Below are 13,584 nucleotides of genomic sequence, written 5' to 3' on the forward strand. Positions count from 1 at the left end.
ATTCTATCTGTAAACTTTCACATTTTTATTATTAAAATGCTCCTTATATTCACAAATGTAGTTTTTGTTTTACGGATCCCTTGAAAATGTTCTTAGATGAAAAAATCATAAATAAAATACTATAAAATAATTTTTTTCTAAAGATAATGCTCGATGCCAAATGAGAGATATTATAGTTCAAAAATTCAAAGTGACCAAACATAAAATCATGGATAATAATAATAATAATAATAATAAAGAATTTGTTATAGGTTCTCTACTTTCAAAAATGAATCTAGATTTGAATTTTTTTTTTAACAGCTATTTAAATATTCAATTCACATTTTAAAATATTCCATACATAATGAGATAACTGTTAATATTTTATTAATTAAAAATCAAATATTAGAATAAATTAAAAATTAAAAATCTAAATCATAATTTTTAAAAATTAACGGTCCAAATTACAAAACTCTAAAAATGGTAAATACCAAAAACTATATTATTCTTTTAGAGAAAAAAACAAAAGCGTATCTCTTTATAAAAGAATAAAGACATTTTCAGTGGGAGTGGCCCGGTTGATGAGGCCGACCATGAAGCGTCTCAAAGCCACAAAAATGATGGCTTTAATGACATTAAAGAAATTCACATGATTCTGACAAGTGTCATTAATCCAGTTGATGAAAAGTCCTACTCTTTACTCTCACTTTATGGGAAAACTCGCAGAATAATTTTTTTCTATTTTTTTTTTTCTCTCTTTTTTCCATTTTCCCGTCAATCTAATTAAAAAACTATTCGATGGTTGATTGCAAGACACGTGTTCGGTTATATTCTTGCCGACAAAATAGAAAGTTCTATCCTGCAGGAAGGAACATTGTAAGCATCAGGATTATCAAAAAAATATCTATCCTAACTTCTAAAGTTGTAATTCCTTCTCTCACAAACTAAAACTAGTTTAATTTATATGGACCCCCTATATACCATCATAGTTTGAATAGTTTGTAAGAGAAAGATATAATTATTGGAAGTGGAGAAATTTGCTCCAGGATTACCTAGTGGTATGGGACACTTATGATATGATGAGTGAAAATCACTCCAATCTTATTATTGGGTAAAAAATATTATACCCGTCATTAGATGAAAATCACTCCAATCTTATTATTGGGTAAAAAATATTATACCCGTCATTAGATTCTATATGCTAATATGCTATTATGACATTTTAATATGCCATCATTAAAAGTTCATTCTCTTAATAGACTTTTAGTTTTAAAAAGATTTAAATGGGATCCTATTAATTATCAAATGAGCATGAATTTCAATTTTGATAAACATTTGATCGATATTTTATGTAAAAATCAAAATTAATAAATTTCCAATTGAACCAAGATGAAACAAATGAAAGTTTAAATTGGAATGTTTAAAATTTGAAGGTTAAAAATATAATTTTACCAAAGGAGATTTTAAAATGTAATTAACTCTACTAGCATTCTATAACTGAAATGTAGATATGGAATTTAAACTAATAATTTAGTGTTCATTGTATTTTGGTACAATTAAAGCTTATTAATTTGCTAATGGAAGTTCTAGTTTTCTCCTCCAAAAGAAAATAAATTATTTTTCTTATGCCATATTAATATAATAAAAAATTTATTAACCATTGTATAGATTATGTAGTGCAATAAATTATTCAGGATTGAATATTGATATATGTTTTATATATATATATATATATATATATATATATGTATATATTATTTTGATGTTGTACAAGTTTATAGGTTGTTTATTTTACATTGCATATGATAATTAACTGTTTTATTAAAGTATATGTAAGTTTTCTCCATCCATGTTAACTACTTACTTTGTAGTCAATTCTTTCACCAATGGTAATTCCTTTGTTTGAATGGCAGAGAAACAAAAACTAGATTGACGAAACCGTAATTGAGTATAAACCTGACTTCGTTTTGAAAACATAGAATATGATCATTCGCAATATGTCTCTCCAATCCAAAACCAATTTGAAGTTGTAGAAAAAAAAAAGGTCCAATGATAACTCCATCCAAATTAAACTTTCCTAAAATAAAATACTCAACTTCTCAATCTGACATTTAACCTTTCTAAAAAAATTTCAAAATCCTACTTGGACATATTCACCTCCTTATCCATCTTCCACTTTCTAGAATAATTAGGAGAATTTTGAGATTTATTGCTATCTAACCTTTTATATTCATCCTCATCTCATATATGGATCAAGCCTAATTAAAATATAATATACAGTCGAGCTTTATTAAAATATAGTATGTATTCCAAGGTTTTTGACCATTTCCAATTGTTTAATCCAATGATTTTAACATAAATGTTTTTTTATTAGTCATATCATCAGATATTATTTTTTTTTGAATAACATTAAAAGTTAAAATTTAAAATTTAAAAATTAATCAAATATAAATTTAATGACTAATTAGAAAAAATAAATCATACTAAAATCTAATAATTAATAATTTTAATTTTAATTTTTAATTTTTAATATGATGCAAAAATTGAAAAAGAAGTTTTAATATTAGCCTGACTCTAGTCATTTATTTAATAGATAATCAATTCAAAAATCAATCTCCAATAATTCTATATACATTGATGTAGCTCCTTTTTTGTGGGGGAGGGTGGTTAGATTCTAGTAGACCTTTTGAAACTAAATGGTCTCCCTAATAATGGTTTCTTTTTGGCTCTAACAATTCTTCTAACTCAAGACATTCTTTTGTTAGTGTATCAATTAAAGCACAGCGATGAAGGTTGTGCTACCATGCCATGCAGTGAAACAAAACAGATATCAAATGCATTGTATCAAGTTGACATCATCGTCATCCTAAACCACCATCCCAATGGATATTATTTATTATTGTCATTGAAATCCACAACCGCCACATTTTAAAAATAATATAAAGAAGTTTCTTATACTAAATAATGCTTATAAATAATGCTTATAAAGAAGTTTCTTATATTAAATAATGCTTATCCCTGACCCCATTTAGAGGTTTCGTGAGCATGTGAAGTGCTGGAAATATAAAATTTGGGATATTTCCATTTATACTTCCAAATTAGTCCACGTGCATGTTTGTGAGCAGAGAGTACCGTACTTAATACGATTTAAACAGATTTGTTCTAGAAGATGGGGCTTTAAATTTGAAAATGCTTTGAACATTTATAAGTTACAAAACAATATTTGGGAATTAATTAAACTTGGGTCCAACAGTTAATTACGAGGCAAACCATTGAAAAATCAATACTAGGCAGAAATAATCAACAAATTGCATATATTTGATCTCATAATGGAAGTCTTGGTAGAAGAGACTATTGCCACGTTTGGCCCGCCAGACAAGGAAGGATAAGAAAGGAGGATTGGATTATCTTATCCTTATTAGGTATTTAGGGCTTCATATCCTGAGGGATAAAGAAATCCGAACCCACTATTAACCCCACACTCAACTGGATTTCTAATCCCCTTCTCTTATAGGGGATATCATAAACCGGAAAGGATAAGGACTCTTGTTGCATGCAAAAACGCGAGGAACAAACAAACCCCACCTTATATCCCAAACAAGTCAATATTAAATATATCTAATCTTGTTCACTCCAATCCAATCCAATCCAATCTTATTGTCCATATACGATCCAAGCCAATCCTATATCCCAAAAAAAGGCCTATATATATGTCATGTGATAGGTTATACACAACATGAAATTTACAGTGGATCTAAAAATACTTCAGTTTTATCTGATTGCTCCAAGCAAATTAGCACCATCAAGCTTTGCACCTTCCAGATGCTGAGTGAAAATACCCAAAAAAAAAAAAAAAAAAATTGAAGTTAGGTTCGAATATCAACTTGCGTTAGCTATATAACCATCATTAAATTAGAGATAGACCTTGACATTTATTATGCAAGGATTTCTACACGCTACCAAGACAGCTAGGCAATGAAATGAAAGTTTCTATGAATGCACTGACAGTTCCACATGAACAGTCTTCATATTAAGCCTCGATTATTTTGTGTTACAAAATCACCAAAAAGCTTCAGTTTTTCCGACTCTGATACTTACAGTGTCTTTTAAATTTACTTGTCGTAAGTAAGCTCGCTGAAGATTTGCACCCCTCAAATTGGTATTACTCAATTTGGCACCCTAAAACACAGAGAAATCATCAAAACACGTATCTACAGAGAGATATATAAACACCACCATTTTGTTTTTGATAAATTTACTTTTATTATTTAAGCCCGACTAAAATCTCCAATCTCTGTCGGCCTTTCTTGCCAACTTGAGAATATTACTAACGGGCGAGGCCTCCAATATCATACATCTTAGGGAGCGATTTAACTTACCCTAAAATCAAACATGCAAGTAAAGCTCATGAATGGATGACATAGAAACAAATAAAATTATGAAAAACATTATTTCTAAATATTCACATTGTTGATTAGAAGAAGAAGAGAATAGTTGAGATTTTAAAAGAAAGTTATCACATTTTAGTATTTAATAGGATTAGGAGTAGAATCTTTTCATTATCACACTGGCAAGGCCTCTGCATGAGTGACGGACCGCTAGTGATTCGCAATTTTTATGTGCCAGTTCTTTATGAGAATTGTATAATAGATTCTTATCCAAGAGTAGCTTTGTTATTGATGCACAACGTCATACTATATGACTTTTTTACCTTCATGTTGGCCCCTTCCAAAATAGCTCCCTCTAAATTTGCATTTGTAAGATCAGCATTCTGAAAGATTTAAGAGGAAATTTATTAGTATATCACGATAACCTACGAGTGAAAATTCTAGACTGTCACATTTTCATCAGTAGATCAGTAGGTGATTGATTTCATTGGTAGAAAATAAACAAATTTCTCTCTTCTTTTCTTCTTCTTCTTTTCTTTTCCCTTCTCTAAAAATATAGTCTCAGAAAGCATTATCTGGAAATTTCCTAGAAACAAAATACTCCATAATTTAACAAAAGCTAACTTTTTAATATTTCCAACATCAGTTTAATCCTATTTTCACTATCTTGATATCATCACTTGAATACCTGTAAGTGTGCAGAGCGCAGGTCTGCCTGGCAGAAGCTACAGTCTATTAAACATGCATCTGCAAAAGGCAAGTCTACTAATGTCAATTACACTCAAACACAAAAGCTTAAGTTGTTACAAAGTGGAATCAACTATACAAATCAAGCAAAAACAACATATACTTAACACTCCCGCAACACTGTAGACCCCTCAATGCTAGTAACAAAGAGAACCTTATATGAGCAAAATAATAATTTCCAAAAAGTGTCATTGGATTCAAACACAACCTTATACAGACAAGTTGAGCTCTAATACCATCTCTAGTCACCCATTAATCCCGAGCTGAGAGCTGAAATTGTTAGGGAATAGATTTAACAAACCACATTTTACACGCTACATGAAATGAACAAAAGAAAATAATCAAAATTTATAAAACCTTTTAAAATATAAAAACAAGGATAAAAAACAAAGTATCACATGTAACGAGGGATAACACAACAGAACTGGGTTTCCAACCTCTGAATTAATAGTCCCCCATACCAGTTAAAAAAGGTCAACCATTGACAAACTACGTATCTTTTCACTATAATCTATATTAAGGGAAAATAAAATAAAATAAAATAACCAACAAAAAAGTGAGAGAGAACAATTTAAGTAGTGGGTCAGTTACAAAAAAAGAAATGGAATTCGAATGGCACTGGTTAGTACAGGAGGATATAACTAACAAACAGAGTAGCATAAGCAGTAAAATAGTAAAAGATGATGTTACAACTACAGTACTACTAAATGACTACGAAAAGGTAGAAAAGCTTGCCTTGTAGATTTGCACTCTGTAGGTTAGCCCCAGCTAATAAGGCTCCACGTAGATTTGCCCCAGTAAATTCACATCTTTTCTAGGAAAAATAATATCATTAAGATAACAATGCATAAAAATATAACAAACACAAAGTAGGGTAATTCTTTGACTCACTCTCTCAAAGTTGAATTGTGAAAGTTTGCACCCTCAGCATCCACATCCTGCAATAAAAATAATTAAAGCTCCAATAATCATGAAGATACCAAAGAGAAACAAAGGGCTTACCAAATATGTCAAAATATTTTAATAATAGAAGAATCCTAACTTTAGCAATAGACCGGTGATATATTATTTCCATGTTACTCTTATATACTAAAACAGCCAAAATTACACTTACATGCAAAAGGATTACACTGCTATTGATGCATCCATATAATATTATGTAGCTTGAGGAAATAACAGTAATTTGTTGCCACCTATATTAAATGCAAACATACCCGAAACTTCGCACACTGTAGGTTTGCACGTGAGAAGAACACATTTGTAATGCATGCATAGCTGAAGTCGACAAATGACAGGTCCTGCAATTCCATTTCAAAGATAAGCACTGGCAATGCAGCATTACATTCGCATAGATGGCTTATCAAGCATTTTTTCATCATCTACCATAAAATCCTTAGTACAATATACATGAACATCAAGAATGCTTAGTTACCAACACTACCAAACAATCGATCCAGAAACAGGGTTACCAGGATTTGGACACAACAACAAATATACAACCTAGACTCTGATGAATATTAAATTACCATGCATCCCTCGAGCTTAAACTGTTAGCAACTGTCTCCAATTATATATCATGCCAAGACAACACGTGACACACACTTGATAAAGACATCTCTCAACTTGATAAAATATCACTTGGTAGTCTTTAGTTCATAGAACAAACGTTAAAATGCATCTAAACTCCAATAGAATGCTTGCTCCATTGTTTAGTTGACAAGTAATACATAGGTATGAGCATTAATATGGAATCGCAATTAGGGAATGGACAGACCATAAGTATTGGTAGGAAAAAAATGATCATCCTACTCATACGTCTATCTTATTACATTAGGAAAGTTAGACTAGTTATGCATAACATTCTAAAACAAAACAAATTCAGAAAAAACAAAAATCACAACCAGCCAAATAATGAGTTTGCGGGCCAACTTGTGAGTATCACAGTCATATTACAGCTGAATAATCATTAAATTGGCTAACCACAATTAATTTTTTTTTTTTTTCTCTGTGACCTAATCCTTTAAAGTAACAAATGAGGAATATGCAATTGCAAGTCACTTCCAAGTACTGAGGGCTGACGAATTACCAGTTTTGAAAGATCAAGGCCAGAAAGATTAACACCTCGAAATCTGACTCTCTCAGACTGAATACACTTGATGATATCTATACGTGTTAATTCTGCATCCGACTCTTCATTTTTTTTCCTCTGATTCATGACATCAGATATTCCATCTATAAGTCCCTGTAATCCATAATTTTAGGCTATTATAATGTCATTAAAATAATAATGGTCAGTCATTTCAAACACAAAAGAGTTAGTACTTTTATGTAATAACTGGGGACCCATTTAAATTTAATTGCGACAAAAATTACAAATAACATTGAACATACTATCTCATTAGTGAAGAGTGGATACCATACATAAATGTAAACTTCCATAAATCCAACACGTTTATAGAGTACACTACAATCTCTTATGAAAACAAGAACTTTTGCAAAATCACTAAAGAAGCAGAAGAAAATCAGAAATAGGAGGGAAATAAATTAAATTAAGAAAACTCTGGTTTGCTTAACCTTTTAAAAATCTTCATGACAAGGAACCAAACAACAAGATTTTGCAAATATCATGAAAAAAGGAAAAGGAAATCAGAAATTACAGGGGGGAGAGAGAGAGAGAAAGAGAGAGAGAGAGAGAGAGGCGCAAAAGAAAAAGAAGAAGAAACAAAAAAAGCAACATGGCTTATCTACACCTTTTGTCTCAAGTCAACCATGTATATTTGAAGCAGCAAAGGCACATCACCAACTGGCATGCATGTATTCGCAATGAACTTAAAAAATACCGAGGATGCTAGCGAACAAGTAAGGCAAGTTTTAAAACCACACTTACAAACAGCTGATAGTATCCAGCCTCTCGCAAAAGCTCTGCATATTGAGAGTCTTTCAACACGGGAACAGCACCATCCCTTAACCAGTTAAGGATGTGTCGAAAATGTTTACCATCCCTATCGACAAAAACAAATCCCTGCAAGAATTAAATAGCTTTAAGTAAAGGACTTTTTTCATGTACACTTCGCATAACTAATATTCGACTTTTAATTTAAGCATAGAAATACCTCACATTACATCTGTTGTTATTCGATTATAAGCACCTTTTTATAGGTAATGGAACTTTAAAATACAAATCTAAGAGTAAAAGAGATTTCATATGCATACGCAACACATATATAAATATAAAAATGTACAAAAAATACAATAAAATAAAAATTACACTAAATTAACATGAAACATAATGTAAATTGGCAAACACAAAAAAACACGTTCAAGATAAATGGGAATATATATAACGTATCATATAATGTAACGTACAGAGCAAAAGAATAAAGTTCAAGGTTTAGGCTAAGCTATGATTCTAGGGGGATAAAAAAAAAGATGCTGAAAATAAAAAGTAAGCAAATTGATATAAAATCATGCCATTAGAAATATTTAGCACCGAGAAACCTCAATTTTGACAATTGAAAAATAAAAACTGACATGAATCAAAATAAAACAGTAGTACAAAATAAAAACTTCTCTAACTGTGTTGTGTATAATGGGCAAAGTATTGTTCATGCCTTTCACAATAATTGATATGAATGTCATGCAAGACTTCAAAGAAAATAAGACATTTGAGAAGTTTCTAATGGAAGGTAGTAATAAATAAAAAGACAAGTCAAGAAATTAAAATCTACTGATAAACTGCAAGAGGAACGAGTGGTTTATTTGCTTTAAGAAATTTTCTAGCTTTACTTTACATAAGCATCTATAATGTAAAGCGGTCAGGAGTTTATGAAATCTATATAACCTGGTGTTTATGCCAGAATAATGCATATATTGGTTTGAAATTAATTTATCATGATTACTGTGTAGAATTACTTTGAAAGTTTAGATGGTGTTTATGCTTCAATGACATCTTCTTTGATTGTTAAGGAATAACAATCATCATGAAAAGTTGCATTGTACTTATCACTCACAAAAATGGCCAGCAACATAATACCGAAATTGCACAAAAACCCAGAAAGTGTGCTACATAACATAACAACTAGTATATACGTTTTCAGGATCCTGGGAAATTGTACGCCGACCAGTGAACATTGCAGCAAGCATTGAATCAGGCTCACGTTGAGTCAAAGTATCAATAGTAGTGCAAAATTTCTTCCCTCCTGCAATCAAACAAAAACAAATTCAGTGGATTCAGACATAGCTACATGATCAAAGACTTCTCAGAAAGAACAATAAAATAAATATCACATTCGTAGAAAGTAGACTGCATCAATTTCACAGGTTAACTAAAAATGACTGACCAAATTCTAAAATTATTTGTAAAAACAGGTTTCGAGTAAAAATTTGCCCACTTTGTAAATCCATCAGTAAGGATGAGCAACTAATTTTCCAAAGACCGATTGCATTGTTCAGAAATTGAAGAAAAGGCACATAGGATGTCAGTGTAGGTTAAGTGTGAACACTACAATGGAAGTAAACCCTCATTGAATTCCCAATTCCCAAACGGTACTAAATAAGAGTGACCTGGATTATTTATTATTTTTGAAGAGCATTCTTCTTAATCGAACCAAGGTTTTATTTTTTTATTGTTTTATGATTATTATTATTATTATTTTTCCATTTGGTAACACAAAAACCGGAAGAATCGAAGGATTTTCTCGGCAACCAAACAAAGAATCTATTGTTCTTAACAAAATCCGAATTAAAAGAAAGATGAAAATTACAATTTTTTTTTTTTTTTTTTTTGGGTTCCAGTTGGATCTGGAGCAGTCAAATAAAGGAGAATTTTGGAACAGCAAGAGACATTTAAGAAATTTCTCCTAAAAATGTTAAAAAAAAAAAATGCAGAGAGAAGAAGAAGAAGAAAGAAGCCTACCGATATTAAGACGAACCAGAGAGGAGGAATCAGAGTCCCTGGCCATTGCAACGAGACTGTGAGTCTGTGGTCTGAGAGAAACAGAGAGAAAGATTGGGGTTTTAACCGCTTTGTAGCAATAATAAAGTAGAAACAAGTTTGAAGCTCCGACTTTCGCCGTTTTGTCATTTTTATACCATACGGTACACTACGCTCTGTTGTTCTGTTTGGGCGCATGTAGTGGAATTATAATTTTTTTTTCCATTTAAAAAAAAAATAAAAAATAAAAATGAATCAATAACTGTAACAGTCATTTCATATACATTATCAGTATCCAACACCAATACTCATGAAAAGCAACATTCAATGTGATTTATACAATGGTGGTATTTTGAATTTAACTCTTTTTAAGCTCATTTTTACTTATTTATTTTTAAATATTTACAAATAAATATCGGGGACTTTTTTTTTTTTTTTTAAGCATAGAATTTGACACATTTGGCTGTATGTATATAAAATGTAGTAATTATTTATCGTAAAGTAAAAATAGTTTTTACCAACGAGAATGGTAGTTGTGCAAACAGAAGCCGTCAACCTTCATACAAATAAGTTTGGAAGTTGAAATTCGAATATCGACAAATCCGTTATTGGCTTGTATGGTTATATACTGTAATACATAAAAATAATAATAATAATAATAATAATAGTTTTAAAGTGTTATGGAGCAAGTTAAACTGCCAGAGCTAAATCTTCCCTCCCAATTGTACTTACTATGCCACTCATAGTACATGTTGGAAGGTACATGATGAGCCAGATGTTGGAGAAGATGCATCTGTGTGGCTTGGATCGTTGGTTCCGCTAGTTACCGACCTTGTTAATGGCACATTCACCTTTGAAACTTTAACAGCACCTATGGGACATCGACTGCATTTTCCTGCATATGACATATTTTTAAAGCAAGTTGATAAGTAATAAAGCATCTTTCATGTTATTCTTATTAGTTTTTTTTTGTCCTTCATCATGTTCTTAAGGTGTTTGAAAAAAGGGAAATTATTATTATGCACAATTTATGTTGATGAATAAAGCCCTGTAGAATTCATAGGGTGAATTGCATTTGTAATAGTAGTAGTAGTGCATTATATGTAGACAGGATTGGCTAAAAGGCTTATGTGCTGTATAAAACTTGATCTGCAAAATAGTATTGACTCTATTTGTAAAACTTGTCCTTTTTGAAGTAGAGATTCATAAAATTTACTTAGCAAAGCGAACGAGTTCGAATAGTTTGTCCTTAATATTGCTAAGAAATTAAGAGAAAGATTTATCTATTTGCGTTTGGAAATGGGTGATATTCCAACTTCTCTTCAGAATCATTGTTCTTATTTTTATCTCTCTGTATTTTATAGATGTATAAAACTTCCGTGAAAACAAGCAAAGCCCACAGGAGTGGAGATAGCTGACGAATTCATATTGCATGTGGAAGGAACACCTACTTCACATAGAGTAGTACGCCATATTGGAGCAACAAGTTGACCTGGTTTGTCCTGTCTATTTCTTTGATTAAAATCTACATGATTTAGTACTAAAAGTTCAAAACAATATCTGCAGTAATGATTGGGTTTTCATCTAATCACATTGTTTGCTGTTCCAGGAAGGCTTACACTGACAAACTACGCTCTCTATTTCAAGGCTTCGGGAGTTTTTCGGTATGAAGATGCACTTAAGATCTACCTCTCGAAGAACATTGAACAGAATGTCAAACCAGCTGCCACAGGTCCATGGGGTGCCCCTATTTTTTACTAGGCCATGGCCTATGAGTCTCCTGAATTGTAAGGAATACAAACCATTCATGATTTTTAAGGTTTACACATATGCATAACGCATATTTAAGTGTAAGGAATACAACCATTCATGAATTTCAAGGTTTACATGTATGCATAACACATACATATTTGAGCTTCTATGTATATTGAATCTGCAGAGGGAAACAGTTCACTTGTTTTTGCTATGACACTTTCAATTTTTCTGCACCATTGAAAAATTTTACCAGCAAGTATATCTTTTGAATATATGCACAAAAACTAAATTGCGCTTGCTCCTTTTATTAGTGGGGACTATCAAAAAACTCTTAGCTGGTATACTTTGGCAAAAAATAGTCAAATAGACAGCTTGATGATTGGAGTGCTTTTTAGTTGTGAACTGCATATTTTTGCTTCGGTTATTATCCATTTGTGCGTTTAAACTGCATGCTTCTAAAAAATTATAACTTGGAGAGCTTGAATCTTGATATATTTTTTTATCTGTTATATATGACTGACTTTTTCCAATGTACTAGATTAGAAGAAATTGTGCTAGAGTTCCCAGAGATAACAAGCTCCATGAGACGCTACCATTGGCTTGCAATCCCAAGTAAGATCATGCTTATGCACAAGTTTTTGCAAAATTTCAAGGTGGAATCTTCAATACACTGCATGGGAAATGCATGCAAGAACTATACTATGTATTATTGGGCTCCATGCAGCAAATAGAAATGCTAAGAATATCAACCCCTGATCCAACAAAATTCTTAATTTTCTTGTTGTTCGATGAATTACCAGAGGGAGACCATGTACTAGAAGAGCTTGTAGAGAATCTAAAGAAGACGAATAGTGAGCATCCTTGAAGTGCTATTTCAATCCTAAGGTGCATGAACACAACAGAAATAGCGCTCTTAAGTGGAGATGAAGTACAGAAAATTGACAAGTCTAAAAGGCCAAGTTGATAACATTCTCATCCTTGTGAGACTGCTATCAACCAAGCTCGAGAGCAAGAAAAGAAGGTTGCCTGTTGCCAAATCTACCACACAGGGTTCGAAAGAGGAAGGAATTAAGTCATAGCACTCTTGTTCTTATAAGTAATCATCGATCTAACCTGCATCGAGCTTGGACATCCATCAAGGTCTTGAACCCGGCTAACATAACAAAATTCAGTTAGCTTGAATTGTTGTATTTTTCTCTTTCTTTTGATTCTTGGCATTAAGTTATATTAACCGGCTTACTTATCCTTTAGAAAGAGCAAATATCTTATTACATGCTTATGTGTATAGAAAATCTCTTGGATATGGCCCTTGATTTTATTGTATAGAAGCTATTGAAGCCGCTTAAAGATCTTCTGGCCTTGCTTGAAGAAGTCATCATGTGGCAAAGACCAGCAGCGCCACTATCTGCAATTAGCGCAGCCTTAATAATCACCTACAAGTGAGTGATTTTTTCAATCTCAAATTCTTATCATTCTAAAAGAAGCTGTTGAGGTTCCAAAAAATTTGCTCAAGTTAGACATAGTTTACAATACTTTGGGAATGTGGGAAGTGGGTTGGGAAGGCTATTGCAGCCTTCTTTTAGCTGATAACAGAGATGATCATGGCAAGAAAAGCAAGGATCAATGAGAAATGCAATGAGATAGTAGTTTGCACATCCTCTGACAGAACAGCAATGGAAACCATGTTATCAGCTCAACATGGACCGCAAACTTTACATGAGAGAGCGCAGATGCAAACATGTTGAAATTGTGGTCAATATTTCGTCTCAAAGGCCCCGGAAG

At 31.9% G+C, this 13,584-nt stretch overlaps 1 protein-coding gene and 1 pseudogene across 1 annotated transcript; one reads left to right on the forward strand and one right to left on the reverse strand.

Annotated features, from left to right (window-relative positions):
- Positions 1–3,274: 3,274 nt before the first annotated feature.
- LOC107432759 (FH protein interacting protein FIP2) lies at positions 3,275–10,187 on the reverse strand. Its single transcript, XM_048465411.2, has 11 exons — positions 10,030–10,187; positions 9,204–9,313; positions 8,002–8,136; positions 7,201–7,356; positions 6,329–6,412; positions 6,006–6,052; positions 5,850–5,923; positions 5,056–5,114; positions 4,691–4,750; positions 4,078–4,158; positions 3,275–3,804 (listed from the first exon to the last, which is right to left on the reverse strand). Exons 1-11 carry the CDS (start codon positions 10,073–10,075, stop codon positions 3,751–3,753), a joined length of 906 nt encoding a protein of 301 aa, XP_048321368.1. The 5' UTR covers positions 10,076–10,187; the 3' UTR covers positions 3,275–3,750.
- A 589-nt stretch (positions 10,188–10,776) lies between these two features.
- On the forward strand, positions 10,777–13,584 carry LOC112488986 (uncharacterized; annotated as a pseudogene).

Source organism: Ziziphus jujuba, chromosome 11, assembly GCF_031755915.1.
Source record: "Ziziphus jujuba cultivar Dongzao chromosome 11, ASM3175591v1".
Taxonomy (NCBI): Eukaryota; Viridiplantae; Streptophyta; class Magnoliopsida; order Rosales; family Rhamnaceae; genus Ziziphus; species Ziziphus jujuba.

Bases quoted from the DNA above. Each gene is read 5' to 3' on its own strand.
- LOC107432759 (XM_048465411.2), bottom strand. From the start codon at position 10,075: ATGGCCAGGGACTCTGATTCCTCCTCTCTGGTTCGTCTTAATATCG. The intron at 8,137-9,203 runs GTATATACTAGT...TAATTCTTGCAG, and splicing joins TTTCCCAGGATCCTGAAAAC to GGATTTGTTTTTGTCGATAG. The intron at 6,053-6,328 runs GTATGTTTGCAT...TTTTTATTGCAG, and splicing joins TACAGTGTGCGAAGTTTCGG to GATGTGGATGCTGAGGGTGC.